We start from the raw sequence: 26,793 nt of genomic DNA, 5'->3' as shown, positions 1-26,793 counted from the left end.
ACATGACACTCTGTTTCTTTGACCTTGCCCAATTCCTAACCCATTTAGTATGGCTTCTGTTTCAAACCGCACCTTCCCACTTAAAAGACATTTGCTTTGTTAGAAATGGTGTTCGTTTTCCAGGGATGGTGTGTGGGATTTCAATGCCCATTCCCGACCCACAATTCTAGCATTGGTTTTGCGACTTGAACGGCGCGTTGCAGCTGATCCTTTTTTTTCTCTGACAGATGGGGATTTTCAACCACACGAAGAGTCCGATGACGAGGAGACAATTGAAGCTGAGGAGCAACAAGAAGGGAACGATTCGGAAACACAGCTGCGGGAGATTGAGCTGCTAAAGCAGGAAAGTGAGCTGCCCTTAGAGGAGCTACTGCAGACATTGCCCTCCCAAATCTTAGAAAATTCCTTCAGTGTCTCTCCTTGTGCCTCCAGCTCGGACAATGAGGAGGAAGAAGAGGGTGACAGTGAAGAGGAAGTTGAGCAGGAGGAAAGTCAGACCTCTGAAACACTAAAGGTATCCTTCAAGTCAAAGCTTGAGCTGGGAAGATTAGGGGTGCTTTGTATTTATAGGCTGGGATTAAAAGAATCCAACCTTTCAGTTTTAAAACTCATACTATGCCAGTGGTGGCGAACCTATGGCACGCGTGCCAGAGGCGGCACTCAGAGCCCTCTCTGTTGGCAGACGCGCCACCGGCACCAGCAGCAGGTGCCTCAGGCCACCACTGCCGCCTGGAGCATGAGCCCCGCCCAGCACAAAGGAGGCGAAGCGGCCGACTAGCAAGCTCGAGTAGAGGTGGTAGAGCAGAGGTCACCAACCATTGTTGATTGGTGGACTGGAAGAAAAGGGAGGGGGAAGCATTTTACATGCATGTGTGCGTGCACAGGGCCATGAGCGTACACATGCTGTAAATGGGGCGGGGCTAGTGCCTGCGTGATACTAGCCCTGCCCTGTTCTTGCATGGTGCAGCGCCTTGTATCTGTACCCCACGGCACAGCCGTTTTTGCACCTTGCAGCACGGTGGCCCATTTTTGCGCTCCCGTTTTTTGCGTGTCAGAGGCGGCACTCAGAGGCGCCTCCCTGGCCCCCCCCCCCCCGAGGCACTTTGCAATAAATAAGTGGGTTTTGGGTTGCGGTTTGGGCACTCGGTCTCTAAAAGGTTCGCCATCACTGTACTATGCTGTGGTGGCACAGTGGTTAGAATGCAGTATTGCTGACCAATTCTGTCGACTGCCAGCAGTTCGATTCTCACCAGGCTCAAGGTTGACTCGGCCTTCCATCCTGCCGAGGTCGGTAAAATGAGAACCCAGAGTGCTGGGAGCAATAGGCTGACACTTAGGGCTATAAAATACTGAAGCGGTATATAAGTCTAAATGCTGTTGCTGTTGCTATTTAACTGGCACCCACAATTGATATTGGCCAAGAAGCATCCATTACCATCTGTCCTACTGTTACATGCCCCGTTGCTGTCTGTCTCTTGAAGCCTTATCCTCCCCCTCTACTCAGCAGGAGAAACCCAAACCTGTTACTCAGAGGAATAAGAAACCTTGGAAACCAGACGAAGAGGATGAGGAGTTTACAGCCAATGAAGAGGAAGGTAAATTTTGAGTCACGAGTTGACTGAACGTAACAAGAATTGGGCTGAGGTTAGGATTGCAATCCAATAACATAGGAAATCCTTTCTCTCCCAGCTGAAGACGTAGAGGAAACCATAGATGCTGAAGAAAAGCTGGAAGGAAATGTGGATCACAGCAAAGAACTGGATGATCTGGCCAAGGAAGGTTCGAAGAGAGATTGTAGCTTGGGACAGCAAATGGGGATGAGGAGTTGGGTTCCATAATCCTTCAGAACAATAATTATGTTTGAGTAGTATTTCTGAATGTCTGCTGGATCTAAGAAACATCATTCCTAGATTATGCTCAAGCAACAAAGGGTCAATTTAAGCACCTGCCCCAACACAGCACTGTTTGTCTTGGAGTACTTCTCCTTCCCCAAAAAAAGTGTTGTCACAAACCTTTTTGTTAATGAACTTAAATTGAGCTGGCTCTTCTCCCCCCCCCCCCTTTAATCTCTTTTCGGAAGCATGGGAAAAATGACTTTACTGACTAAAGTTTAAAAATTGGCTAATTTGAACCCGTGATGCAGTACCAAAGGGACAGAAAGCATCAGAATCTACTAAGTTAAGAGTTTGGTAGTCAGGGTTAAGACTTAACCTCTAGTTAACAGTTGGCAAGTCGTTTTACTCCAGAAAGGGGAGATCCCTTCAACATAAGTAAAGCAGCAGATGGGATTGGAGAAATCCAACTCCTTAGGTTCCGTTGGCCTAACACAAGTTTTTCTTTTGGACTTTTTAACAGGTGAACTGCCCATGGAGGAGCTGCTGCAGAAATATGCTGGGGCTTACGCTTCAGACTTTGAAGTGGAAGCCTCAGACACTTCATCTGAGGCACTGGAGCCTAGCACTTCAGAGTATGAGGAGGAATCAGAGGAGGAGAATAGCACTAGTCACTCAGGTATAGAAGGAAGAAGGAGCGGCCCCTGTAACATACAGCTAGAGATATTCCTGTGTTTCGGGCTTGAACATTTGAAAATATGGGCTGTACTTTATGCTAATTAGAACTGTTGAGAGTTGAAGTTTTACAATGTCTTTGGCGGGGGAATAATTTGCCATCCCTGCTGTAAATGAATGTTTTTGCGTGGTATCAAAGCCGAATGGATCTTTGAGCTGTTCGGACGTTTCGCCCTAGTTCTCCCAAATGGATACCTTGCAAAACTGCTGGTCTTAAAACGATGTGTCGGATTTCTCTGAATGAAAACGGGGGCCTGCCGTGAGCGATTTCTTACCTGGAAAAGCAATATATCGTTCTAAGCCAGGGATGGCGAACCTTTTGGAGACTGAGTGCCCCAAAACCACCCCTGCCTCCCCGCCCGCCCCTCTCCGTGCCCCGTTTGCTCCACCCCCGCCCCCCCGCAAGGCCACCCACCGCCTCCACAGCCCACCGCAGTAGATCGCCCAGGCGGCCCAGCAGCGCCGTGGAAGCCATGCCCTCCCCCCCATGCCCTGCAGCATCATCTGCGTGTGACAGGGCGCAAGGGCGGAGTCTTGTCCCCAGCTGCCATGTCCTTGGCTGCGCTGCTCTGTGTAGACTGCGCTCAGGGGTGACTTTCCTCCAAGGGGGCTGCTGGTAAGAGGGCCACGGGGGGAGGCGGGGCTGGGGCAACAGTACACATGCCCACAGATAGGGTTCTAAGCGCCACCTCCGGCACACGTGCCATAGGTTCGTCACCACTGTTCTAAGCATTTGTAAATAATTGATCGAAAGTAGCCAGGCCCGGGGTCTGGAGTACATTTGGTCCAATAGTTAACAGGATTATGTAGTACGGCTTTATCTCCATGTTGCTGATTTTGCCTCCAGATTCCACAGAAGAGATTGAAGAAAGTGAGCAAGAGGAAAGTGAAGTGGAGGATGCCCTTGAGGAGGAAAGGAGAGACGCTTCAGTAATCCAGGAGGAAGATTTTGGTGTTGAGTACCTGTTGAAGCAGGATGATGACAATGGCGGTGAGGGAGACAATGATTCAGCTCCAGCTCCGGGGCCAAAAAAGGAGATCACAGACATTGCAGCAGCCGCAGAGAGCCTACAGCCAAAAGGCTACACCTTGGCAACCACACAAGTGAGTCATGTCTTGGGTCAACCAATTAGGGAGGGAGTGAAATAAAGCAGACAAATTATATCACCATTCTCCCTTGCAGGTGAAGACGCCAATTCCCTATTTGTTGCGTGGCACGCTGCGAGAATACCAGCACATTGGCCTTGATTGGCTGGTTACCATGTATGAGAAGAAACTCAACGGTATCCTGGCTGATGAGATGGGTCTTGGTAAAACAATCCAGACAATTTCCCTGTTGGCGCATCTGGCCTGTGAAAAAGGTGGGCAAATAGCTCGGAGAGAGCTCTGGTTATTCGGGCAGGAAGGAGATCAGGGAGCAGAGATGGATTCCACATAAGGAAAAAGTCACAGCTGATGTCGTGCGAAGTCATATTGGGTGCTAATGTCCACTTGGACCCTTGGCAGAGTAACCAAGCTAGTTACACTGTACCTGTGATTAATCCCTCCCAGTGGTTCATAATAATACATTAAATAACACCATTCCAGGGACAGGTCTGTAGATTCCTGAGGGACAATTCCTGTAGGTCAAGTAGAAGTATCCCAGTATCAGTACTTGGTGAAATATAAGCAGAACCACTGCAGAGCAGTAAAGGAAATCAGACTACAGCTCCCTCCGCTACTATAACAAAATACAATGGTTGATGGTACCAAAAGCTGCCAAGAGATACAGGATACTAACAGAGTTGCACACACCCCATCTTTCTCAGTATACAGCAGGGATAGGCAACCTTGGCTCTTTTATGACTCGTGGACTTCAACTCCCAGAATTCCTGAGCCAGCATGGCTCAGCTTGGAAACCTCTCCCTTTCCCCTCAGCATGGCTGGCTCAGGAATTCTGGGAGTTGAAGTCCACAAGTCAGAAAAGAGCCAAGGTTGCCTATCCCTGGTATACACCATCAATCAGGGTGATCAGAGTGGTTCTCCATGCCATATCCAGCTGAATCCAAATTGAAAAGGTCACGATATTTAGTTTAATCCAATAACTTGGAGCAACCATGCATGTGTAATCGGGAGGCCTGCAGTTCTCAGGAGTCCAGTGAGATCTCGAGATGGCTCTCTTGCTGATCTCATCTCTTTGAGTGTGCTGTTCTTTTTAAAATCTTTTTACTATGACTTGTTTTGGCATCATTTTGGCATACAGATAGTCCTCAACTTACAACAGTTCATTTAGTGGCTGTTGGAAGTTACAGTGGCACTGGAAAAAGTGACGTGACTATTTTTCGCATGACCGCTGCAGCATTCCCCACGGTCACGTGATCAAAATTCAGACACTTGGCAAGTGACTCTTAATTTATGATGGTTGCAGGGCCCCCGGATCATTTAATAACCTTTCGCGACCTTCAAACAACGAAAGTCAGTGGGGAAACCAGGTTCACTTAACCGTGTTACTAAATTTACAACTGCGGTGATTCTAACTTAACAATTGTGGCCTGAAAGCGCATAATATGAAGCAAAACTCAACTGTCTCACTGAGCAAGAGAAATTTTGAGCTCAATTGTGGTTGTAGGTTGAGGACAGCGTGCGTGCGTGTGTTTTTGCTGTATACCACCTACAGTCATTTCTTGTGAGGTGGATGGCCATGTAATTTTAATGAATAAACAAACTGTTGAATTGATCCAACCCAAATGTGTTTTCTTAGGTAGGCTCTCCTCACTGGCTCTTTTTTTTTAGTGGATGGGGAATCCCCTCTGCAAAAAAAGTGTGAATGACCTCAGTGATACTTAGCATGCCAGAGTCTTTAGTAGCCTTTAAAAACCAGAGTGGGGAACGAGCTTGTGTTGAAGTGGTTCCCCAAATCTTACTGACTTCTTTAAGAGAGAATGCATGGGATTCATTCAAAAGAACATTGCTAGGTGGTGTTCTGGTCATTCCAAGTGTGGGTATGCCTTGAATTGACTCAAAGCCCAGCATGAGCCTAAGTGACCTTAAAATGCCACAAAATTGCTCAAATGGAACCTGGCACTAGTCAGAGTCACTACAGGATTATCCATCCAGTAGCCTGAAAGAGCCCACTTGGCAAATACAACTGGGAAGAAGATTTGATAGTACTTTTTTCTCATAAGATCTGCTTGTGATAGTATTGTCATCTTTGTGGTAGAACGGAATGAATCCAGGGGACACGTGTGACTGGGGGATAAGGTGAAGCAGTGACTTTTGCCTTTAGAGACATAAACATCTCTGGGTACGATGTTTGTTTGCTCCTGCAGGCAGTTGGGGTCCTCACCTGATCATCGTTCCCACCAGCGTAATGCTCAACTGGGAAATGGAAATCAAGCGCTGGTGCCCCAGTTTCAAGATTCTAACATATTACGGGGCCCAGAAGGAGCGTAAGCTAAAGCGACAGGTGAGAGTTTTCAGCCACTCACATCTGGTTTTGAACTTTCCTATTCTTCAGTTATGCATAAGAAGTTCGCCTTCTGCTTCGTCATCTAGTGTGTCCAGTATCTGGCATTCATATATTATAAAATAAAACGACCACCAAGAGAAATCTATAAAAACATATAGAGTTTAATCCGCCAAGCTTTCGTCAAGTGCACTTGACATCATCAGGGCTAAAAAGGCAAATGCCGGTAAAGACTTATATACAGCCATTCAACGCCTGCTTCCGGCTCCTGGAGCGCATGACCGGCCCCAGCTGATCCTGCCGCACTTCGAGCGCGCTGCCTGCTTTGATGTTCGGCTCCCTTTTCTGAGTTCGCGTCCTTTCGAGTGCTATTACATTCATTACCAGGGTGTTAGGCAGATTCGATGGTAAGGCATTCCTGCTTTCCCTGCATACGGCTCCCCCGCTGTTATACGTGTGTCTGTCTCTGACAGGTGGGGGGGAATGTAAGTTGTTTCCTGAGTTCTTACGAACACGGTATCCACTCTCCCTGCGCCCCGGCGTAGGTCGTTCTTTCTCCTTTTTGTTTCCATTCCCCTCCCTCTCCCTCCCTCCCCCACCACTGATCTTGTGCGGTTGGTGAGGCACTTTAGTGCCGTGCACCTCGGCTCCGTCCCTCTCGCGGGGTGCCCCCGCTCTACTTTCCCGGCGGGCCGCCTCCGCTCTGTCAACCTCTCCGGCTCTGTCTCTCCCCCAAGACGTCCCAACCTCATCCCCCTTGCCCACTATCTGGGCGTCCTCGATCCGTTACTCCACGTCTAGCATTTAGTCGTTCAATCCATTGTCGGCAGGTCGCTAGATGCACTGGGGAAACCCTCCCTCCACTTCGTCTCGACCAGGTTGTCATAGGATGTCTGACGGTGCACTTGACGAAAGCTTGGCAGATTAAATTCTATATGTTTTTATAGATTTCTCTTGGTGGTCGTTTTATTTTATAATGAATATTCCCAAGAGTCGCATTTTTGTTTTTATTTCCGAATATATATATACTAAATGTAGCACAAACAGGAAATGTTCACGTTAATGCTGTTTCCTACTAGTTAAAGCAGAAAAAAATTATTTGCAAGGGATTGGACACTGGCTTCAGTGCCATCATAGAACCCAAGCAAAATCCCCAGATACTCAGAAATTTTAGACAAACAGGGAAAGCTTAAAAACAACCAGTCGTTAAAAGAACAGGGAATATCTATTGAACGGTGGCCATATTTACAACTACAATCTAGATACAAGAAAGATGTGGAAGAGTATGGAATTGACACGGAACCAAAACAACTAGACAAACTATTGATAGGCCCCGAAGGAAAACTAATATGCAAAATATACAATTATTTATTAGAATTTGATAGAGTAGAGGAGATGGTGAAAGAACCGATGATTGCATGGGCAAAAAACATAGGGCACAATATAGAATTAGAAGATTGGGAAAGAATTTGGAACAAAAATTACACCACAACCAAACCTGCTGCATACAAGGAAAATCAGTATAAAATGCTATACCGCTGGCACTTAGCTCCAGCAAGCCTGGCGAAAATGTACCCAAATCAAAGCCCAAAATGTTGGCAATGTAATTATCGTCAAGGTACCTTCTTTCATGCTTGGTGGCCGTGTCCCGAAGCGAAAAAAAATTGGATTAAGATACAAGGGTGGCTACACGAGCTAACAAAATGCCAAATAGAACTAAACCCGGAAACATTTCTCCTGGGAATACTTAAAAAGAAATTTGACAGGACAATAAGATATTTGATTCTACACATATTAACTGCGGCAAGCATTGCGTTCACGCAACACTGGAAGGAACGCAATATACCACCGGAGGGATTGATCATTCAGAAGATACATGAATGTGCCGAAATGGATAAACTCACTTTAGAACTAAAAGAAAAAGACGACTCGGAATTTTACGCGGTTTGGGGAAAATGGTATACATGGATAGATAATAGAAACAAAAATTGGAAATATATATAAGGCTATTGCGAGTTAGATATTGAATGTATATAGTGTATATATTGTATAGAATGCTGAATATGTATTAGAGTTGTATAAAGGAAAATGGTAATAAACAAATAAACGTGAACACCAGGGAAAATCTTTAAACTACAAAAGTTTAGTTTTATATATATAAATAAAAGAACCACGCATCACAGTTCTAGAAACAGCAAGCACGCTTGACCTTGTGGGTAATGTACACAGAGTTGTGTTACGGTGATGGACTTAGGAATGCAAATCTTGCAGATCATTGACTTGAGCAATTTTGTTGTAACTGTTTCTACTAGAAGAAGGATAGCAAGAATCTCTCGTACTAGCCCTGTTGCAATTCCTTCCCTGCCTCCATGTAGGGTTGGACCAAGCCCAATGCCTTCCATATCTGCATCACCTCCTATAAGTTGGTGTTGCAAGATCACCAGGCCTTTCGACGCAAGAATTGGAAATATCTGATCTTGGATGAGGCTCAGAACATCAAGAACTTCAAATCTCAACGCTGGCAGTCTTTGCTCAACTTCAACAGGTGAGGCAATAACAGTGCTTTCCTCAGCATTAAATAGAAACACCTTGGATTTCAGAGATTTTCAAATGTGTGTCTCGCTTGTGTTCTAGCCAGCGGCGGCTACTGCTGACTGGGACGCCTCTCCAGAACAGCTTAATGGAGCTGTGGTCCCTCATGCACTTCCTGATGCCACACGTCTTCCAGTCACACCGGGAGTTCAAGGAGTGGTTTTCTAACCCACTGACAGGCATGATTGAAGGCAGCCAGGAGTACAATGAGAATTTAGTCAAAAGACTGCACAAGGTGAGCATCATGGAAGGAGAAGGCCTTGGCAAGAGGCTGTTGAAAGTGGACAGAGGAAAGATCTGGAGCAAAACGTGCCTCCTTTGTCATCGTCCCAACAGGTGCTGCGCCCCTTCCTCTTGCGAAGGGTAAAAGTGGACGTAGAGAAGCAAATGCCAAAGAAATACGAGCACGTCATCAAGTGCCGTCTTTCCAAGCGCCAGCGTTATCTTTATGATGACTTCATGGCCCAGGCGACGTAAGTATAGAACACGGGTGTCAAACTCACCGCGTCACATGACGTATCGCGACTTTTTTCACATTACCGGAGCTGGGGTGGGCACGGCCTCGGTGTGATGCAGCTGGGCCAAGGACCGGCAGCTTGACACCCCTGGTATAGAAGGCTAGTTGAGAAGTGGCAGAGGGAATGTCTGTAGATTACTAGGCTTCTTGGATTTTGTGAGGAAAGCTTAAGTCAGTGGTGGCAAACCTATGGCACGTGTGCCAGAGGCGGCACTCAGAGCCCTCTCTGTTGGCACGCGTGCCGCCACCGCCAGCAGCAGGTTCATCAGGCCGCCACCACCGCCCGGAGCAGGAACCTCGCCCAGCACAAAGGAGGCGAAGCGACCGACTAGCAAGCTCGAGTAGAGATGGTAGAGCAGAGGTCACCAACCATTGTCGATTAGCGGACTGGAAGAAAAGGGAGAGGGAAGCATTTTACATGCGCGTGTGCGCGCACGGGGCCACGAACACGCATGCACTGCAAATGAGGCAGGGCTAGTGCCTGCGTGATACTAGCCCTGCCCCATTCTTGCATGGTGCAGCGCCTTGTATCTGCGGCGTGACGGCAGACGTTTTTGCGCCTTGCAGCACGGTGGCCCGTTTTTGCGCCCCTGGTTTTTGCGTGCCAGAGGAGGCACTCAAAGGCACTTCCCTCCCCCCCCCCGAGGGCACCACAATGCTGATGGGCCCCTGGCACTTTGCGATAAATAAGTGGGTTTTGGGTTGGAGTTTGGGCACTCGGTCTCTAAAAGTTAATAGTGTGAGCCTCATAGAATAGTAGGCTGGTCATTGAGAGAACGGAATATAGACAGTGGTGTTTCTCTAGCTTTTGTTTTTCCAGCTCCATGCCACATCCGTGTTTTATGACTTTTGAAATTGATTATTACATTCCTTGGCCTCTGTGGGCATAAGCTGATGACATGTGGCTGTCCCCCTTAACAGTACCAAGGAGACGTTGGCAACAGGGCACTTCATGAGTGTCATCAACATCCTGATGCAACTCCGGAAGGTCTGCAATCACCCCAATCTTTTCGATCCGCGGCCGATCCACTCGCCATTCATCACGGAGGGCATCTGCTTCCGCACCGCTTCCCTCGTCTTGCATGCTCTTGGTTGCGACCCTCTCAAGGCAAGTGCCTCCTCTTCTGATCTCCTTGAAAGGGTGGAATTGCTCCATTTAGGGGGTATCTGGGTGGACAGGCGACCGCTGTTTTTGAGACGAGGGGGGATGCAAAACTAGAACGAAGCATTCTGATTTGATCGCACGTGTGAATCTCAACCTCTTGCAGAATGTGGACTTGGGCATTTTTGATCTGATCAACTTGGAAGGCTCGGTGTCCCGCTATGAAACAGACACATTCCTGCCCAAATGGAAGGTGACGAGGAAAATGATTGAAGAGATTGCTGAGTCCCCGGACCCTCCTCCCAGACCCAAGCCAGTCAAAATGAAAGTGAACAGGTATTGGTAATTCTTCTCACTGCTCAAGAGGCTTCATTGCGTCATATCCACGCTTTCCTCTTTGGACATAAACTTGCCAGTTCTGAAGGATTTAGGTTTTCTGACCTGAAGAAAAAGTTGTTATTGGGATTATTCCAGCGGCAATTACGCAGAAAAATATGTGCTGTTAGTTAATGTGCTCTGCATTATTTGTTGTCTCGACTTTGAATTCTGAGTATTACCTTGACTAGAATAAATATGCAATAATCTTGGCTGAGAGCTGTCTGGAGGGGACTGTTACATCTCTCCATCTCTGGAACAGTTCTTAGACAAGGGTTTTTTTATTATTATTATTTATTGTATAGCATAGTGACGGCGAACCTTTTAGAGACTGAGTGCCCAAACTGCAACCCAAAACCCACTTATTTATCGCTGGGTGGGCAGGGCCCACTGGGTGGGCGTGGCTGTGGTGGTCATGGCAGACGGTGGGTATGGCCAAGGTGGGCGTGGTCATCTCGATGTTGCTCGTGGGGAGGGACGCCTGTGGGGGCCAGGCAGGGTTGGGGGAAATCCAGGGGGTTTCTGGCAGGTGGGGCAGTGGGCAGGAGGCTCGCCCTGCGGGGTGAGGCGAGGCAGGGCAGGGGTGCCATTGTCGCAGGGCAAGGCGGGGCAGGGGCGACTACTGCCTGACACCATCGGCCCCCGCACACAGAGGCCAGCGAGTGCATGGGGGCTGACAGTGTCCGTCAGCAGCCACAGCCTGCCGGTCCCTCGACCAGCGCACTCTCGGGCTCCGCAGCCCATTGCCAGCAGTTCAGAAAAGCCGCCTCTGAGCTGAACGGCCAGGTGACAGCTGAGGAGGCAATGCAGTGGGTCGTGCCCGGGAAAAGGAGAGCATGCGAGGCCAGGAGGGATGGGACGGGGGGGGGAGGGAAACTAGCCATGCTGGGATGCATCCGGCCACGTGGGACCTCGGCAGGTGGCCGGTTGAAGAGGGACGGTTGCCATCTCCCTCCGGGGCATGGCGCATGTGCCCACAGAGAGGGCTCTGAGTGCCGCCTCTGGCACACGTGCCATAGGTTCGCCGCCACTGGCCTAGCAGAAGAAAAGGAATATCCATTGCTCTTGTGTCATCTCTTTCAGGATGTTACAGCCAATGCCCAAGCCAGAAAACAGAACGGTAGTACTGGTGAACAGCCCTCGACCCGCTGCCCCTCTGCAGAGACCGATAACTCCTGTGCTTCCGGAATCGCTGACACCTGCTCTAGCTCCCGGACCACACCCAGGCCCGGGATTGCCAGGGCCTTTGCCGCCCACCCCGCTCCCCGTCTCGCTGTCTCTCCCTGGGCCCATCCCGATGCCTCCTTCATCCGTGACCATGTCAGTACCGGTGCCTCCTCCTGCCAGACCACAGACCCCGACTCTAGTGCCTACGTTGAGCCAGAACAACCCAGCCGCTGCTTTGCTGCAGAGCCATGCCTCCGTTCCTCAGGGTGAGGTTTCGGAATTGTTTGGGGGAAACGTGGAAAGAGGACGAGCAGAAGTTTTTTGGGGGGGGTTGAGCTCTTGTTTCTTCTTACCTTCGCCTTTGCTTTTAAAGTCGTTTTGTGTGAAAGTATATCTGCACCTCTTTGAGTTTATGTTGAAGCAGACACAATAGATTTCTCGTTTGACTTTTAAACAGCAAATTGTCCTTTTGGTGGCAAAACGATGTTGGTATTGGGTTTTGCTTAAGCTCGTACCGTAATATTTGAAAAGGATAAGAGTTGTGGGTCTCTAACCTCGTTCTCTTTCTCTTTTTTTCCCCCCTCCTACAGTGCTGCCCATGGCAATGACTGCAGCTCAGCTGGCCCCAAATACTCCCCGGCCTCTCCTCTCGCCGCCTCCCGTTTCTCCTGCCACCACCTCCTCTCTTAAGGCTGCCCCAGTCCCACTCCCAATGGGGCAGCAGCCCCCAGTTAGCAGCTTGAGTGCCACCACAGGGCGACAGCAACCACCCACTAATACTTTGAGCATCACTTCTGTCCAGCAGCAGCAGCAGCAGCCCCCCATCAGCACCCTGGGCCTTAGTCCCCTGGCTCAGCAACCACCCACCAACACCCAGTCCATTAACACGCTCAGCATATCCCCCCTTAACACTCTGGGTGTATCCCCTGTCGGGGGGCAGCAGCCTCCCCCGACCAACCCTTTGGGCCCAGGACCTGCCGCTCAACAATCCACCAGCGCCGTCGGGGGCATGGTGAAGCCCATGAACATCCACTCTGCCGTACCCACCTTGCCCGGGTACAACTTTGCTGCTGCGGCCGGAGGCGTGCAGCAAAGGCTTTTGCTGTCCCCGGATATGCAGGCGCGATTGCCTTGTGAGTATTAAGGAGCCAGCAAGACACAGGCAGCCGTGCCACGATGATGGTTTGAAAATCTAACCCTCCTTTTTTTTTCTCTCTCTCCCTTTGCTGCAGCGGGTGAAGTAGTCAGCATTGGGCAACTTGCCTCGTTGGCTAATCGGCCTCTCCAAGGTGCTCCAGGCAGTAAACCCCTCACATTCCAGATCCAAGGCAACAAGCTTACCTTGACGGGTACCCAAGTTCGCCAGGTCACTATGCCTCAGCCAGCCCGACAGCTGCCAAGTAGGTAAACCCCAGTCCTGAACAGCCCCAATGACTCCCCTTGTCTCCTTGTCATGAATAATTGGGTATGTCTAGTTTAATGAAGAATTGGGTACGTCTAGTTTAATGAAGAGAAGGACGAGGGGGGACAGGATAGCAGTGTTCCAGTATCTCAGGGGCTGCCCCAAAGAAAAGGGAGTCAAGCTATTCTCCAAAGCGCCTGAAGGCAGGACAAGGAGCAACGGGTGGAAACTAATCAAGGAGAGAAGCAACCTAGAACTAAGGAGAAACTTCCTGATAGTTAGAACAATTAACTAATGGAACAACCTGCCTCCAGAAGTGGTGAATGCTCCAACACTGGAAGTTTTCAAGAAGAGACTGGACAGCCATTTGTCCGAAATGGTGTAGGGTTTCCTGCCTGAGCAGGGGGTTGGACTAGATGACCTCCAAGGTCCCTTCCAACTTTATTATTATGATTATTAGCTTTCCTTGTCAGAAGGTCGCGAAAGGTCATCACGTGACCCCGTGAGCCTACAACAGTCCTAAATGTGAGTCAGTTGCCAAGTGTCTCAATTTTGATCACATGACTGGGGGGATGCTGCAACGGTTGTAAGTGTGAAAAACGGCCACGAGTCGCTTTTTTTCAGTGCCGTTGTAACTTCGAACAGTCATTAAATGAGCTGTTGTAAGTCAAGGACTACCTGTACTTTCTAGTCATCCCTGACTAGATCTTTTCAGCGTAAGAAAGACTCCTGCACGGTGTGTGACTTAATAAATCCCACGAGACAACTTTAAACTTTGCACTTGCTGCTTAAAATTAATTCCTATGCACAGGCATGCTTTCTTCCTATTATTTAACGCCATTTATGGAAGAGAATTAAAACATGCGAATTAATAGATCCACTGACAAGATAAAACGCTTGCAAGGTTAAATGTCTCCTGTTAGGGGAAAATAATAGTGACACAGGCTGTCGTGGAGATAATGTTGAAAGGGAAATGAAGTGCTAGATAGCTTTTTTAATTATTATTATTGGAGCAGTCCCTCTAAGCTCCTGGTGTCTCTTTGTGAGTCATCCGGTGACCCGAGGGATACAGCAAAATTAGAGCCTTGCTTTGACTCAGAGGACCACTGCTTCTCAGTGGGATCTCTCAAGGAGGGCTCACAGAGATATATTTAAAACTTTACTAGACGTTGCAGGCAGAAAAGGACAGAATGGGCAAGAATTCTCCTTTCCTTCTCTTTCTCCAGGGAACGTGGTTCACTTGGTGTCCGCTGGGGGGCAGCACCACATAATCAGCCAGCCAGCTCAAGTGGCTTTGATCCAGGCTATGGCCCAGCAGGCAGGGCAGAACCCGGTCGGCGTGCAGAATGTTCCAGGCCACCAGCCTCCCACCATCCTGCCGGTCCCAGCTACCAGCACAACTGTCCCACCTGTTGCTTCCACAGCAACAATCAGCGTCCCTATTGCTGTGACCCAAGGTCAGCATATCTCTTGTCGCCTAGATTTTCCTTCTGTCTTTCAGGAAATGGACTTGGGGACATGAAGCCCCTTTCTGCAACCGGTTTGCCCTCCACCAGCTTTCCTTTCTGATGACTTGTGTTTGAGGCATGCTACCTCTTGAATTACATCGCCAGTCGTCTCTCGTTGTCTTTTGGCTGTCTTTTTCTTTTCTGTGCCTTATTTATGTTTCAGTTTTCTCCCTGTCCCAGTGGTGGTGAACCTATGGCACGCGTGCCAGAGGCGGCACTCAGAGCCCTCTCTGTGGGCATGCGCGCCGTGCCCCAGAGATGGCAACCGTCCCTCTTCAACCAGCCGCCCGCTAACTCACCGAGGTCCCACGTGGCTGGATGCATCCCAGCATGGCTAGTTTTCCCTCCCCCCCCGTCCCATCCTTCCTGGCCTCGCATGCTCTCCTTTTCCCGGGCATGACCCACTGCATCGCCGCCTCAGCTGTCGGCCAGCCGTCCAACTCAGAGGCGGCTTCTGTGAACTGCTGGGGGCGGGCTGCGGAGCCCGAGAGTGCCAGTCGAGGGGCCGGCAGGCTGTGGCTGCTGACGGACACTGTCAGCCCCCATGCGCTCGCTGGCCTCTGTGTGCGGGGGCCGATGGTGTCAGGTAGCAGTCGCCCCGGCTCCTGCCTCACCTTGCCCTGCAACAATGGCACCCCCACCCTGCCTCGCCTCACCCTGCAGGACGAGCCTCCTGCCCACCGCCCCACTGCCAGAGACCCCCTGGATCTCCCCCAACCCTGCCCGGCCCCCACAGGTGTCCCTCCCCACGAGCAACATTGAGGTGACCACGCCCACCTTGGCCACACCCACGCCCACCCGGCGATAAATAAGTGGGTTTTGGGTTGCAGTTTGGGCACTCGGTCTCTAAAAGGTTCGCCATCACTGCCCTATCCCAACATGTAAATACAGATAGTCCGTGACTGAATGACCACAACTCAGCCCAGAATTTCTGTTGCTAAGTGACAAGAGTTGTTGTGAGTTTTGCGCCCGTTTTGCAGCTTTCCTTGCCCCGTTTGTTAACTGAATGACTGCAGTTGTTAAATTGGTAACCCGGCTGTTAAATGAATCTGCCTTCCCCCATTGACTTTGCTTGTCAGAAAGTCGCAAAAGGTGATCACATGACACATACACACCCGGGATCCTGCGTCTGTCATAAACGTGAGTTAGTTGCCAAGCGTCTGAATTTTGATCACGTGACCGTGGGGACGCTGCAGTGGTCGTAAGTGTGGGAAAGGGTCATAAGTTGCTTTTTTCAGCGCTGTTGTAACTTTGAACGGTCACTCAATGAACTGTCACGGACTACCTGTAGTCAGCAGTGATAATCAGAAATAATTGTGCTTCCAAATCGAGCCTCTCCTCTGCCTTTGTTTCTCACAGTGCCGTCCTCCGCAGTGAATAGCTCTGGCGTAGTGAAGATTGTCGTACGGCAGGCTCCTCGAGATGGCTTAGTGTCCCCAGCACCGGGGCCGCAGCATCCACCCATGCGCCCTGTGACGCCAACAACTGCCAGTACTTTGCCTGGCCTTCCAACGGCCCTCTTGGCCCAGCGGGCCTCACTTCCTGTGAACCCCGTCTCATCAGTTAGGCTGCCCAACCAGCCCCTGGTCCCAGTGAGGCCACCTGCACCGGCCCCCCTACAGACCCTCGTGAGACCCATGCTGCGAATGATCCAAGCCTCAAACCCCAACCTGGAGCAACAGCTGGGTGAGCATGTCTTAAAATCACCAGGTGGGATTTCCTGCATCAAAGAGAATTTGGGAGCTGGATCCCACTGCCAGCTTCGAACTGATTTTTTTCTTTAAAAGGATGTTATATAAAAAAAGAAAAATCAAGGAATATGTTAATCTGGTAAACAGAGACTAACTGTAGATATATTCTAATTCTATGCAGATAAATGACTGATAGTTCATATAAGAAGAAAAAGTTAAACATAAATTAGTATGTTAGACAAGGTGCAAGTGAAATAGGATTAGGAATGGAAAACTTTGGCTGGTTCATGAAATGTGCCATCTGCATATAGCAAAAATGTAACTTTTACCTCTCGTAATGTGACTATGAGTTCGGAATTTCTAATAGCACATAGAAACAGTTCTAAAGCTAAATTAAAAAGAAAAGGTGAAAGAGGGTATCTTTGACGAGGTGCATAACGTAATATTAGCCTCTGAAAATACCCCAAATTAATTAAACTCTTATTTAAATCAGTGCAGGCTATGAACTGTAGGGAATCCACAATAAGTCAGTGCCTGTTTCAAAAACTTCCAGGAAATCATATCAAAAGCATTCTCGGTATCCAGAATAATAATTGCTAAATTCTACCAGTTTTGAATTACAGTAGTTTGAGACTAAAATATATATTATGAAAATGCTGACAGTCCTGCATAGATTCAGATTTCTTCATAGCCCTCTAAAACTCTGGTAAAATGATGGTTCAAATATAGCAAAACCGTTGTATTCTTTAAATCGACCTGTAGTTGATGGAGAACTGGTAACTTCCCAGCAGTGTTACAACCTATTTTGCAGTCGTAAAGGTGTGTGGTACTCATTTTTTGTTTGTCGTATTTTCAAAATGGATTTCGAACGATGACGCCCATCTACAGAAGCCAGTGAGTCTTCGAAACAAAATTTAACATAACGCAATAACTCCAATCCAAAGAGGGAGCCAAGTGACATATTACCACATTCTGTAAACATGAAAGAGATTGTAGATTGTGTCGGCAATCCTCACGATTGCTCTTCTGTTTCCTTCACAGTTCCTCCTTCCCCGCCTCCCACAGTTGCTTCATTTGCTATCAGCCCAGCTGCCACTGTTACTGTTTCGGCCAACACTTCTCCTACAATGGTGTCCCAAATTGCCTCAAGCCCCATGCCCAAGGAGGAACCGGAGATGTTAACTCTGCGTTCTACTACACCTACACCACCACCACCCCTTTCCATCCTGGCCCCAAGGCCGAGACGGCAGCCTCCTCCCCCGCCCCGCTCCCCTTTCTTTCTGGTGAGTTCCTTGGCTCAGGGACGGGGGTTGCGGGGGGGGGAGCGGAAGGGGCTGGAGAAACAGGACAGTTGAGAGGTTGTGGCAGGGAGGTGATCAGGAGTTGAATACAATTCTATTATGCTTTGCTTGCTCTGGCCTCGCAGGAAGCACTTGAAGACAAGAGGAAGAAGCAGAAGGAGGAGCGCCTTGACCGGCTTTTCCGCCTCAATGAGCAGCACTGCAACCTTGTGCCCATCTACGGTACTGAAGTGCTACGCTTTTGCAGCCTCTTTCCTCCCGCTCCGCCACCCCCGCAGGAAGAGGAGGAGGAGGAGAAAGAGGAGGTGATGGCGGAGGCGAGTGAAGAACGAGCCACGGCAACCCAGAAAGTGGAGCCAAAGGGCTCAAGAGGATCTGGATACACCCATTGCTATGCGGCCCAAGTGCAAAGGAGTGCTCAGCATCTCGAGGCCTATTGGCAGCGGTCAGAAACCTTGGCCCAAGCGATCCTGACACCCAAGCAACGGATTGAGGAGCTGACAGACATTATAGAGAGGTAATATTTTCCCGCAGATACTTGGCTGCTTTGAAGGGGTGGCGCTAAAGGGGAGAAGAAGCCGGAAGATTATCTTTTTTGAGTGTTTCAAAATATTCCTGCGAGTTCCAGCTTTAGTCAAATCTCCCTCTCTCTTTTCTTGAGGTACTTAATGTGCTTTATCGAAGCTTTAACCCACATTTTTAAGTAACTCAAGGTGGCAGACATATCTGATACTCCTTCCTCTTGCTACTTTCCCCACAACTGCAACTCTGTGAAGTGAGTTGGGCTGGCTCAAAGTAACCCAGCCTAAGGTGGGACTTTTGATGCCTAAGGTGGGACCACAACTCACGGTCTCCTGGTTTCTGGGCCAGCACCTTCACCATTACACCAGCCCGGCTGTTGAATTTGTATCCTTGCCTCTCCTTTACTGTTTGCTCACCTTCGCAGGTTCATTTTCGTTATGCCTCCTGTGGAGGCGCCCGCTATCACCATGCACACCTCTCACCCTCCCCCGACACTCCTGCTCCAGCAGTCGGTCTTCAAGGAGACCTTGCGCCAAGAGCTCTCGCCACACGCAAGTTGTTTGCATCGTATCATTTGCAACATGAGGACCCAGTTCCCGGACCTTCGCCTCATCCAGTACGACTGTGGTATGTGGTGAAGAGTAAGGGTGCACTTGACACCGATCGGGAAATAAGGGCAATGCGTTAGCCTGCTTTGTAAGGTCAAGCCCATTGTTTTTGGGTTGGCAGATATATCATTGCCCATTGCTCTCTGTTCTTTCATTTGTTTTCAGGGAAATTGCAGACTTTGGATATTCTACTACGGCAGCTGAAGGCTGGATCCCACCGGGTCCTGATTTTCACCCAGATGACCCGCATGTTGGATGTGTTGGAACAATTCCTCAATTATCACGGGCATATCTACCTGCGATTGGATGGTAGCACTCGGGTAGAGCAACGGCAGGTAAGTGATAGCCGTTTGTGCCCTTCCTGAAATGTTAAGCACATCCCTGCCCATCTCCCAGAAGTGATTCATGATGCTTTCTTCCTAGCTGCTTTATTCATTTAAACAACGTGTAAGGCCACCTGTCTCGCAGAAGCGATTCTGACTTGCATCCAAAGATTAAGAACAACCACACTTTAACAAAAACAAAATGTCCAGAGCAATAAACAAGAGTCCAATTCACAGTATGAAGGGAGACCCCACTTGAGTATTCAGGGGCACTGGTATGGAAACCTGCTTGGCACAAAAAGAAAGCTAGAGTCAGATTCAAAAATGGGATCTTCCCTTTCCTCTTTCTCCTTATAGCTGATTGATGATGGAACAGCTTAAAATCTTACTTAATGGGCTAAGGAGTTTTCTTTTAGGGGTATTGACTGATCTAATCTCCAGGATTTAGGCTTATAAATGAAATGAAAATTAGTTATTAGACTATAGTTTTGAAATGTAATACGGAAAGGGGTTTGTGATAATGAAAGACAGTTTATTAGTAAATGATGAGCTACTAGGACGAGAAATAGAATATACTTTTGAAAATGTAGCTATTTGAATAATATGTGTATTTTAGACACGATAACTATTTTGTAACGAAATTAGGGAAATTTGGGTTACCCGAAGTTTAAACATTATGATTATTAAAGGCTAAATTGGAATAGGTTAATTGGAATTAAGTAAAATTTAAAAACAGGACTTTGATATGTACAAACAAAATTATATTGACAAATGTATTGAATGTCTGGGCTATAATTAGAAATGTTTTAACTTGAATTTGATACAATAATTAAGGGAAATAGGGAGTTTTTAATATGTAACCTGAGATATGTATGAAAGATTTTGTTATTGGACTATTGACTACCCTATCACCGCGCTGCTCCCTAAATCAGTGGTGGCGAACCTATGGCACGCGTGCCAGAGGCGGCTCTCAGAGCCCTCTCTGGGCACACGTGCCGTGCCCCAGAGATGGCAACCATCCCTCTTCAACCAGCCGCCCGCTAACTCGCCGAGGTCCCACGTGGCCGGATGCATTCCAGCATGGCTAGTTTCCCTCCCCCCCCCCGTCCCATCCCTCCTGGCCTCGCATGCTCTCTTTTTCCCGGGCACGACCTACTGCATCGCCTCCTCAGCTGTCACCTGGCTGTTCAGCTCAGAGGCGGCTTCTCTGAACTGCTGGCAGCAGACCGCGGAGCCCTAGAGTGTGCCGGTCGAGGGGCCAGCAGGCTGTGGCTGCTGACGGACACTATCAGCCCCCATGCACTCGCTGGCCTCTGTGTGCGGGGGCCGATGGTGTCAGGCAGCAGTCGCCCCGGCCCTGGCCTCACCTTGCCCTGCAACAATGGCACCCCCGCCCTGCCTCGCCTCACCCTGCAGGACGAGCCTCCTGCCCACCGCCCCACCTGCCAGAGACCCCCTGGATCTCCCCCAACCCTGCTCGGCCCCCACAGGTGTCCCTCCCCATGAGCAACATCGAGGTGACCACGCCCACCTTGGCCCCTGGGCGCGGCCCGCACAAAGCGCAGCCAAGGACATGGCAGCCGGGCAGCAGGGACAAGACTCCACCCTCGCACCCTATCGTGCACAGATGATACTGCGGGGCATGGGCAGGGGGCATGGCTGCCATGGCGCTGCAGGGCCGCCTGGGTGATCTGCGGTGGGCCATGGAGGCTGTAGGTTGCCCTGCGGGTGGATGGGACGGGGGGGGCAGAGCGAGGGAGGAGTGGACAGGGGGCGGAACAGGCGGAGTGGAGCAGGCAGGTGCAGGCGGAGGAGTTTTTGGGCACTCGGTGTCTTAAAGTTTTGCCATCACTGTTCTAGGTTATCAAATTAAGATAATTGTATCACCTGCTTTTAATCATGTAATTCATACATGAAGTTAATTCTTAAACTTACCTTCCTCTCCTGAAACTGGGAGGTAAAGGCAGAATCCCGGTCCATTATTTTCTTTCTTTTCTTTGATTTTGGCAGGCGTTGATGGAGCGTTTCAATGCAGACAAGCGCATCTTCTGCTTCATCTTGTCAACACGCAGCGGTGGGGTGGGAGTGAACCTGACCGGTGCTGACACTGTGGTGTTCTATGACAGTGACTGGAACCCCACCATGGATGCTCAGGCCCAAGATCGCTGCCACCGCATCGGGCAGACACGGGATGTTCACATCTACAGGTTAACTAAGCTTTCCCTTCTGTGTGCGACAGCATTGCCTAGTCTAATTTAGCTATGTTATTCTCCAGGGTTTCAGTCTGCACACTTGGCAAATGAGGTTGGAGAAGATGTACAAAGCAATGGATCTAGGAGGTTATGTCTCTGTCAGGCCCCGGGGAAGTCAGAAAATTCAGGCCATTCAAATGAGTACAAGTAGTCCTCGACTTAACAACAGTTCATTTAGTGACCGTTTGAAGTTACAACGGCCCTAAAAAAAAAAGTGACAACCATTTTTCACATTTACAACCATTTCACACTTACAATCGTTGCAGCATCCCTGTGGCCACATGATCAAAATTCAGACGCTTGGCAACTGACTCCTATTTATGACGTTTGTAGTGCCTTGGGGTCATATCAGCTTCTGCAATCTTCTGACAAGCAAAGACAGTGTGGGGAACCAGATTCACTTAACAACGGTGTTACTTAACAACTGTGACTGAAAAGGTCGTAAAATGGAGCCAAATTCAGTTAACTAATGTTTCACTTAGCAACAGAAATTTTGGGCTCAATTGTGGTTATAAGCCGAGGAATACCTGTATAAAGATGTATTGCAAACTTAAGCTCTCTACAAGAATCTGACCACCTAGCAGCTAAGGGAAATGAGCGGGGGGATAAGAGAGGCATTCAAGATGGACTGTTCTTACATGTCTTGCCGGCAAGGACTCGTGATTTATGATGCGTTTGATCCCTCCCTTGGGGCTCAGCCTAGTCATCTCCTACAACGTCATTATAATAGATAGCCCCACTCCCATTTTTCAGCACCAGCAATTAAAAGGAGCTCTGGCAGCTGCAGAAAAGGATTTAGACGTTTAATAATTGTATTATAGCAATAAGTTTTTTTTAAAAAAATTAAACCATAAGTTTCATAGATTTTTCCTGTCAACACAGTGGCTAGCAGTAACTTACAGATTAATTCTCTGATGCCTTTAGGTTGATCAGCGAAAGGACTGTGGAGGAAAATATTCTGAAGAAAGCTAATCAGAAAAGGATGCTAGGAGATATGGCTATTGAGGGGGGCAACTTCACTACAGCCTACTTCAAGCAGGTAACCGTAAACATCTGGAATTGATCCTGGACCTTGCTGCTGAATTGTGCTGTCCTTGGTGCATGGGACCAGTGGTTTGACTGGCAGTGCTTTATTCTTAAGCATCTTAACGCTGCCCTGTTACTGTGAGACATCCTTAGTTATGTTAGTCTGCTACAAGAAAGGTAACCAAAAAAAAAAAAAATCACCAGATGTGTAGGCCAGCAGTTCCTGTCTTAAGGATAATTTGTAATTTAATTTCTCTGCCCTCAGCAAACTATCCGTGAGCTGTTTGACATGCCACTAGATGAACCCACGAAGAAAGAAGGAGAGGTCCCAGTTCCAGTGCAGGAGGAGGAAGAGGATCCCATGGCCACCAAGCAGACACAGATTCTAGAACAGGTAGGTTACTTTATTCATAATGTTGAACAAAAAGGGAGCTGCCCCCCACCCCCCTTTGACCAGGACTGTTGTGATTTCTGCCTGGAAATGTCTTCCCTCACAGGCACTGTGCAAGGCTGAGGATCCTGAAGACATCCGGGCAGCTACTCAGGCCAAGGCAGAGCAAGTGGCTGAGCTGGCTGAATTCAATGAGAACATTCCTTTGGATGCAGAAGACCGGTCCAGCAAAGAGGAAGAAGAAGAAATTTCTAAGGCAGAGCAGGAAATTGCTTCGCTTGTAGAACAGGTACATAACATCCTGCCTTTTAACCTGAGATGAAAGTGGAAGGCTAGCCCTTTGTTCTATAATATACACACCTGCTGCAATCATAACGAAGATAATCGTTTCCTTTAGATCAGGAGTGTCCATCCTTGGCAACTTTGGATCTGGAAGTTGCCAAGGTTGGACTCCGCTGCTTTAGATTCAGGCAGATGATTGGGGTTTTTTTTAAGCTTGTTTGTTTAAGTGTATATGGCTGCCCATCTCATCATGACTGTGAGGCCAACCATAACTTTAAAAATACAATCAATCAGCAGCATACCGGTGAATCCGTAATTGGCTGTAGGAATAAAAATGTAAGCACTCAACATTCAACACAAATACAGACATCTCACAACGCCCCTGCATTCCAACCCCCATGCCCAAAATAATTGTAAAACCCGTGATGTGTTCTTTTCCAAAATCCCCTGTGAATTTTTCCCCCCCATTTTCTAGCTCACTCCTATTGAACGTTACGCCATGAACTTTTTGGAGGCATCTCTGGAGGACATCAGTCGGGAGGAGTTGAAGCAAGCCGAGGTAAATTTCAGATCCCTGGTTGGTGACATTCTTTTGCATAATAACCTGTCAGAAAAATGGGAATCAAGGACCATGCATCATTTTTCTTTTTTAAGCTGGCTAAATCTTATGTTAAATGTTGGTCAGTTCCTCAGTCTGATTCAACTTCTTTAAAATAGCCGTAAAGCAACCATCTTCCAGGCTGTTGAGAGTCCCATTTTTCTGGTCTCTCAACCTTTCATGGAGAGGACAATCAGCACATCATGTATGTTAAAAAGCAGGACCGTCTCCAGTTTTGAAATATGATGAGGGTATTTAGCATTTGGTCCTATTGAGAAGGGGGGGGAAGGGTTCTCAGTCTTATTTTTTCAGATACCTTTGAGTAGCTCACAGGGCCAGAATCCTTGCCAAGCTAGTGGTGATCCCCCTTTGGTTCCTCTTTATCAGATTTCTCTGTTGTTCCAGGAACAGGTGGAAGCTGCCCGCAAAGATATTGACCAGGCTAAGGATGAGGTGGTCTTTAAACTGCCAGAGGATGAAGATGAGAGTTACCTCCTTGAGGAAGGCTCCAGCAAGAAAAGCAAGAAGGCCAGGTTTCCTAGCCGGATAGGCTCAGAGAGGACCGGCACCCGCATGAGCGAACGGCTACGTAGCACTCGTCTTCCGCCAAAGGATGGGGATGGCAGAGATGTGGAATCCTCTCAGTCAAGGCTGCCCAATCTCCGGTATTCCCGAATGGTGACAGATGAGGAAGATGACCACCTGCCCCAAGTAGCGCAGCACACCAGAAGTGCTTCGGTGCGTAGAGAGCTGGTGCGGGAAGAGAAGCGGGCTCAGATTGTCCCGAATACTCGCAGAACTTTGACCCGTCGGGAAGAGCTATGGAATAAAGGACCAACTAGTGGGGAGAAGGTGCAGAAAATGCCCCCCCACAGAAGCGAAGCTTCTGGTGACAGGTTTTTGAGAGCTAATCTCCATAGAACAGACACCCCATCTGCTGGGGATAAATGGCTGCAAGCTGCTCCACAGAAATCAGATCCTGGAGTTGCTGGGGACAGAATTCAAAGAGGTACCACCTCAAAGACCGAGACCCTGGTTGTTGATGAAAGATTACCAGGAAGTGTCCCACAGGCATCAGACACCAACTTGGATAAAGGGCCAAGGCTAGGCCTACAGAAGCCTGAAAAAACTTCCGGGCCAGATAAACTTACATGTAGCTCACCTAAGTCTGAGGGGTCAAGGACGGAGGTAAAGGCTCCCGAATTTCACTTGCAAGGACTTGACGGAGAGGCATTTAAATTAAAAGCGGATGTAGAAGAGCAAAAACCAGACGAAATTTCCCAGCTCGGCCCACCAACCCTGGATTTCCACCCTGTTGAGTCTGCTGCGGATAAGGAAGTTCCAGCATTCCACGAACAAGACACCCAGGTTACTGGGAAATCATTGGGTACACAGACATTACCTGATGCCGGGAAGCTGAATATCCCGGGCAGTACAATGAAAGCAACAACTCCAGTGCCACTTGGCACCGTGAAACTAACTTCTGAGAGCAAGTCTGAGGCTACAGGTGAAATAAATTTACCGGTGATCGAGCAAAAGGTGAGTGCGCAGAAGCCAACAGAAGAGGCAGATGTGAGCACCAGCTACAATGCTGCCGAAGGGGAATTGGTCAATTCTGCGGATGAGGCAACCAGGCAGATCGCTACTCGAGAGACTGCAGCACCTCCTGATGACACTGCTAAGGTCGTGTCTGAGCCTCTGTCTTCTAAAAGCACAAAAGACGCCACTTGGGAAACCGCAGGCAGTGCAGCATCATTTATGCTGGACAGTGAAGTCCCCAAGATGGACACCCCTGTGTTTACTTCCTTGGATCACTCTCCGGCGACGAGCTCTCTCCTTCAACTGGAAACCCTGACCTGTATCAAGGAACAAAATGGCTTGAAGGAATCTCTGAGAAGTGGAGACCTCCCTTCTCGTATTTCAAGTTTGCTAACTGAGCCCCAGCTTGAAATCTTGCCCTTGGGGGTTACGTCGCCAATATCTCAACCAGCTGACTACAGAGTGAACAGTCGGGATGAAACAACCACTCAGAATCAAGGAGCGGTAGGGAAAAACAGTCACGGGGAGGGGCCCCAGGAGACTAGGCTTGCCGCCGTCTGCCCCGGCTCTGCCTCATCGCAGGAGAGTTCATCACTCCAAGGAAATTTGTCTTCAGATGACAGCCTTTCACCAAGCAAACCTCCACGCCGTCGAACCAGCGCTGATGTGCAAATCCAGCAAAGCTGTCAAACGCCAGATGGCCCTGCCGCCAAAGTCTTACGCAAGTTGCCAGGCCGCCTGGTCACGGTGGTGGAAGAGAAAGAGCTCATTCGTCGACGACGTAATCGCATGTGCAAGCTGGATTCCATCCCCAGCGCTGTGATCAATCTGGGCAGCGGCGTGGCCCAAAGCCTATCGGAGCCAGAAATTCCACCTTCTACTAAGGCCTTGCCTCTGCTGCGGGACTTGCCCGCCCGGCGAAGAATCGAACTGGAGAGCCGGGCAGCAGCCAAAGAAAAAGATGATGGTTCAAAAGGGGAGCCGCTTGGCAATACGTCCTCTGAGCCTGTCAAGCGCAAACGAGGACGTCCTCCCAAGAACAAGTCACCGGATCAGCAGAGTCCAGGGTTGCTCCGGCCCTTTCCTGAGTCGGCTCTGGAGATCAACCCCCAAAGAAAAGCGCCAGTGAGGAAAACCCCTGAAGGCCAGGCAGGGACTCAGTCCCCGGAGCAGAAGGTGCCCGAGAGCTCCACTCCCAAGAGTGAATCTCCCAAGAGCAAGACAGACAGCAGTGAGAATGGGGACTCCCCTGTGGAAAAGCGAAGGCGTGGCCGGCCCCCGAAGACTCGGCAATCCCCCGTCATGCCTCCCAAGTCTCCTGCTTCCGAAGTGCTGCGATCCCCATCCACAAAACCTCAGACTGTAGAGCTTCCCACTAAGGTGCAAAAGAAGCCGCAGAGGTCTCCTGAGGTCTCTGTAACAGAGGGCCCCTCGAAGGTTCACGAGCCACTGGACTTACATCCCAAAACGGCTGTCTCAAAAACTTCCCCTAAAGTACGGAATCGAACTTCACTGCATGCTCAGCCCGGATCGGATTCCAACTCCGCCTTGAAGGGACGAGAATTGTTAACCGTTTCCACTAAAC

The 26,793-nt window shown here is 49.1% G+C and overlaps 1 protein-coding gene across 1 annotated transcript in view; it reads left to right on the top strand.

The window, feature by feature from the left end:
* LOC107299516 (helicase SRCAP-like) overlaps positions 1–26,780 on the top strand; it is a gene marked incomplete at its 3' end in the record, with an annotated part of 34,208 nt that extends 7,428 nt beyond the window's left edge. Inside the window, exons 8-34 of the mRNA XM_015828876.2 lie at positions 228–514; positions 1,505–1,595; positions 1,690–1,779; positions 2,356–2,511; positions 3,415–3,671; positions 3,751–3,928; positions 5,876–6,012; positions 8,388–8,557; positions 8,647–8,839; positions 8,941–9,077; positions 10,043–10,229; positions 10,390–10,559; positions 11,682–12,031; positions 12,356–12,898; positions 12,998–13,165; positions 14,394–14,624; positions 16,035–16,361; positions 17,408–17,649; positions 17,793–18,184; positions 18,614–18,816; positions 18,963–19,132; positions 21,131–21,327; positions 22,297–22,411; positions 22,664–22,792; positions 22,896–23,078; positions 23,547–23,630; positions 24,075–26,780. Coding sequence (XP_015684362.2) covers positions 228–514; positions 1,505–1,595; positions 1,690–1,779; positions 2,356–2,511; positions 3,415–3,671; positions 3,751–3,928; positions 5,876–6,012; positions 8,388–8,557; positions 8,647–8,839; positions 8,941–9,077; positions 10,043–10,229; positions 10,390–10,559; positions 11,682–12,031; positions 12,356–12,898; positions 12,998–13,165; positions 14,394–14,624; positions 16,035–16,361; positions 17,408–17,649; positions 17,793–18,184; positions 18,614–18,816; positions 18,963–19,132; positions 21,131–21,327; positions 22,297–22,411; positions 22,664–22,792; positions 22,896–23,078; positions 23,547–23,630; positions 24,075–26,780 — 8,093 coding nt within the window. The remainder of the gene's footprint in view (positions 1–227; positions 515–1,504; positions 1,596–1,689; positions 1,780–2,355; positions 2,512–3,414; positions 3,672–3,750; positions 3,929–5,875; positions 6,013–8,387; positions 8,558–8,646; positions 8,840–8,940; positions 9,078–10,042; positions 10,230–10,389; positions 10,560–11,681; positions 12,032–12,355; positions 12,899–12,997; positions 13,166–14,393; positions 14,625–16,034; positions 16,362–17,407; positions 17,650–17,792; positions 18,185–18,613; positions 18,817–18,962; positions 19,133–21,130; positions 21,328–22,296; positions 22,412–22,663; positions 22,793–22,895; positions 23,079–23,546; positions 23,631–24,074) is intronic.
* Between the last annotated feature and the right edge of the window lie 13 nt (positions 26,781–26,793).

The sequence above is a fragment of the Protobothrops mucrosquamatus genome, unplaced genomic scaffold (assembly GCF_001527695.2).
Source record: "Protobothrops mucrosquamatus isolate PMUCROS unplaced genomic scaffold, P.Mucros_1.0 scaffold5052, whole genome shotgun sequence".
NCBI lineage: Eukaryota > Metazoa > Chordata > Lepidosauria > Squamata > Viperidae > Protobothrops > Protobothrops mucrosquamatus.
This window is presented reverse-complemented; position numbering and strand designations above follow the sequence as displayed.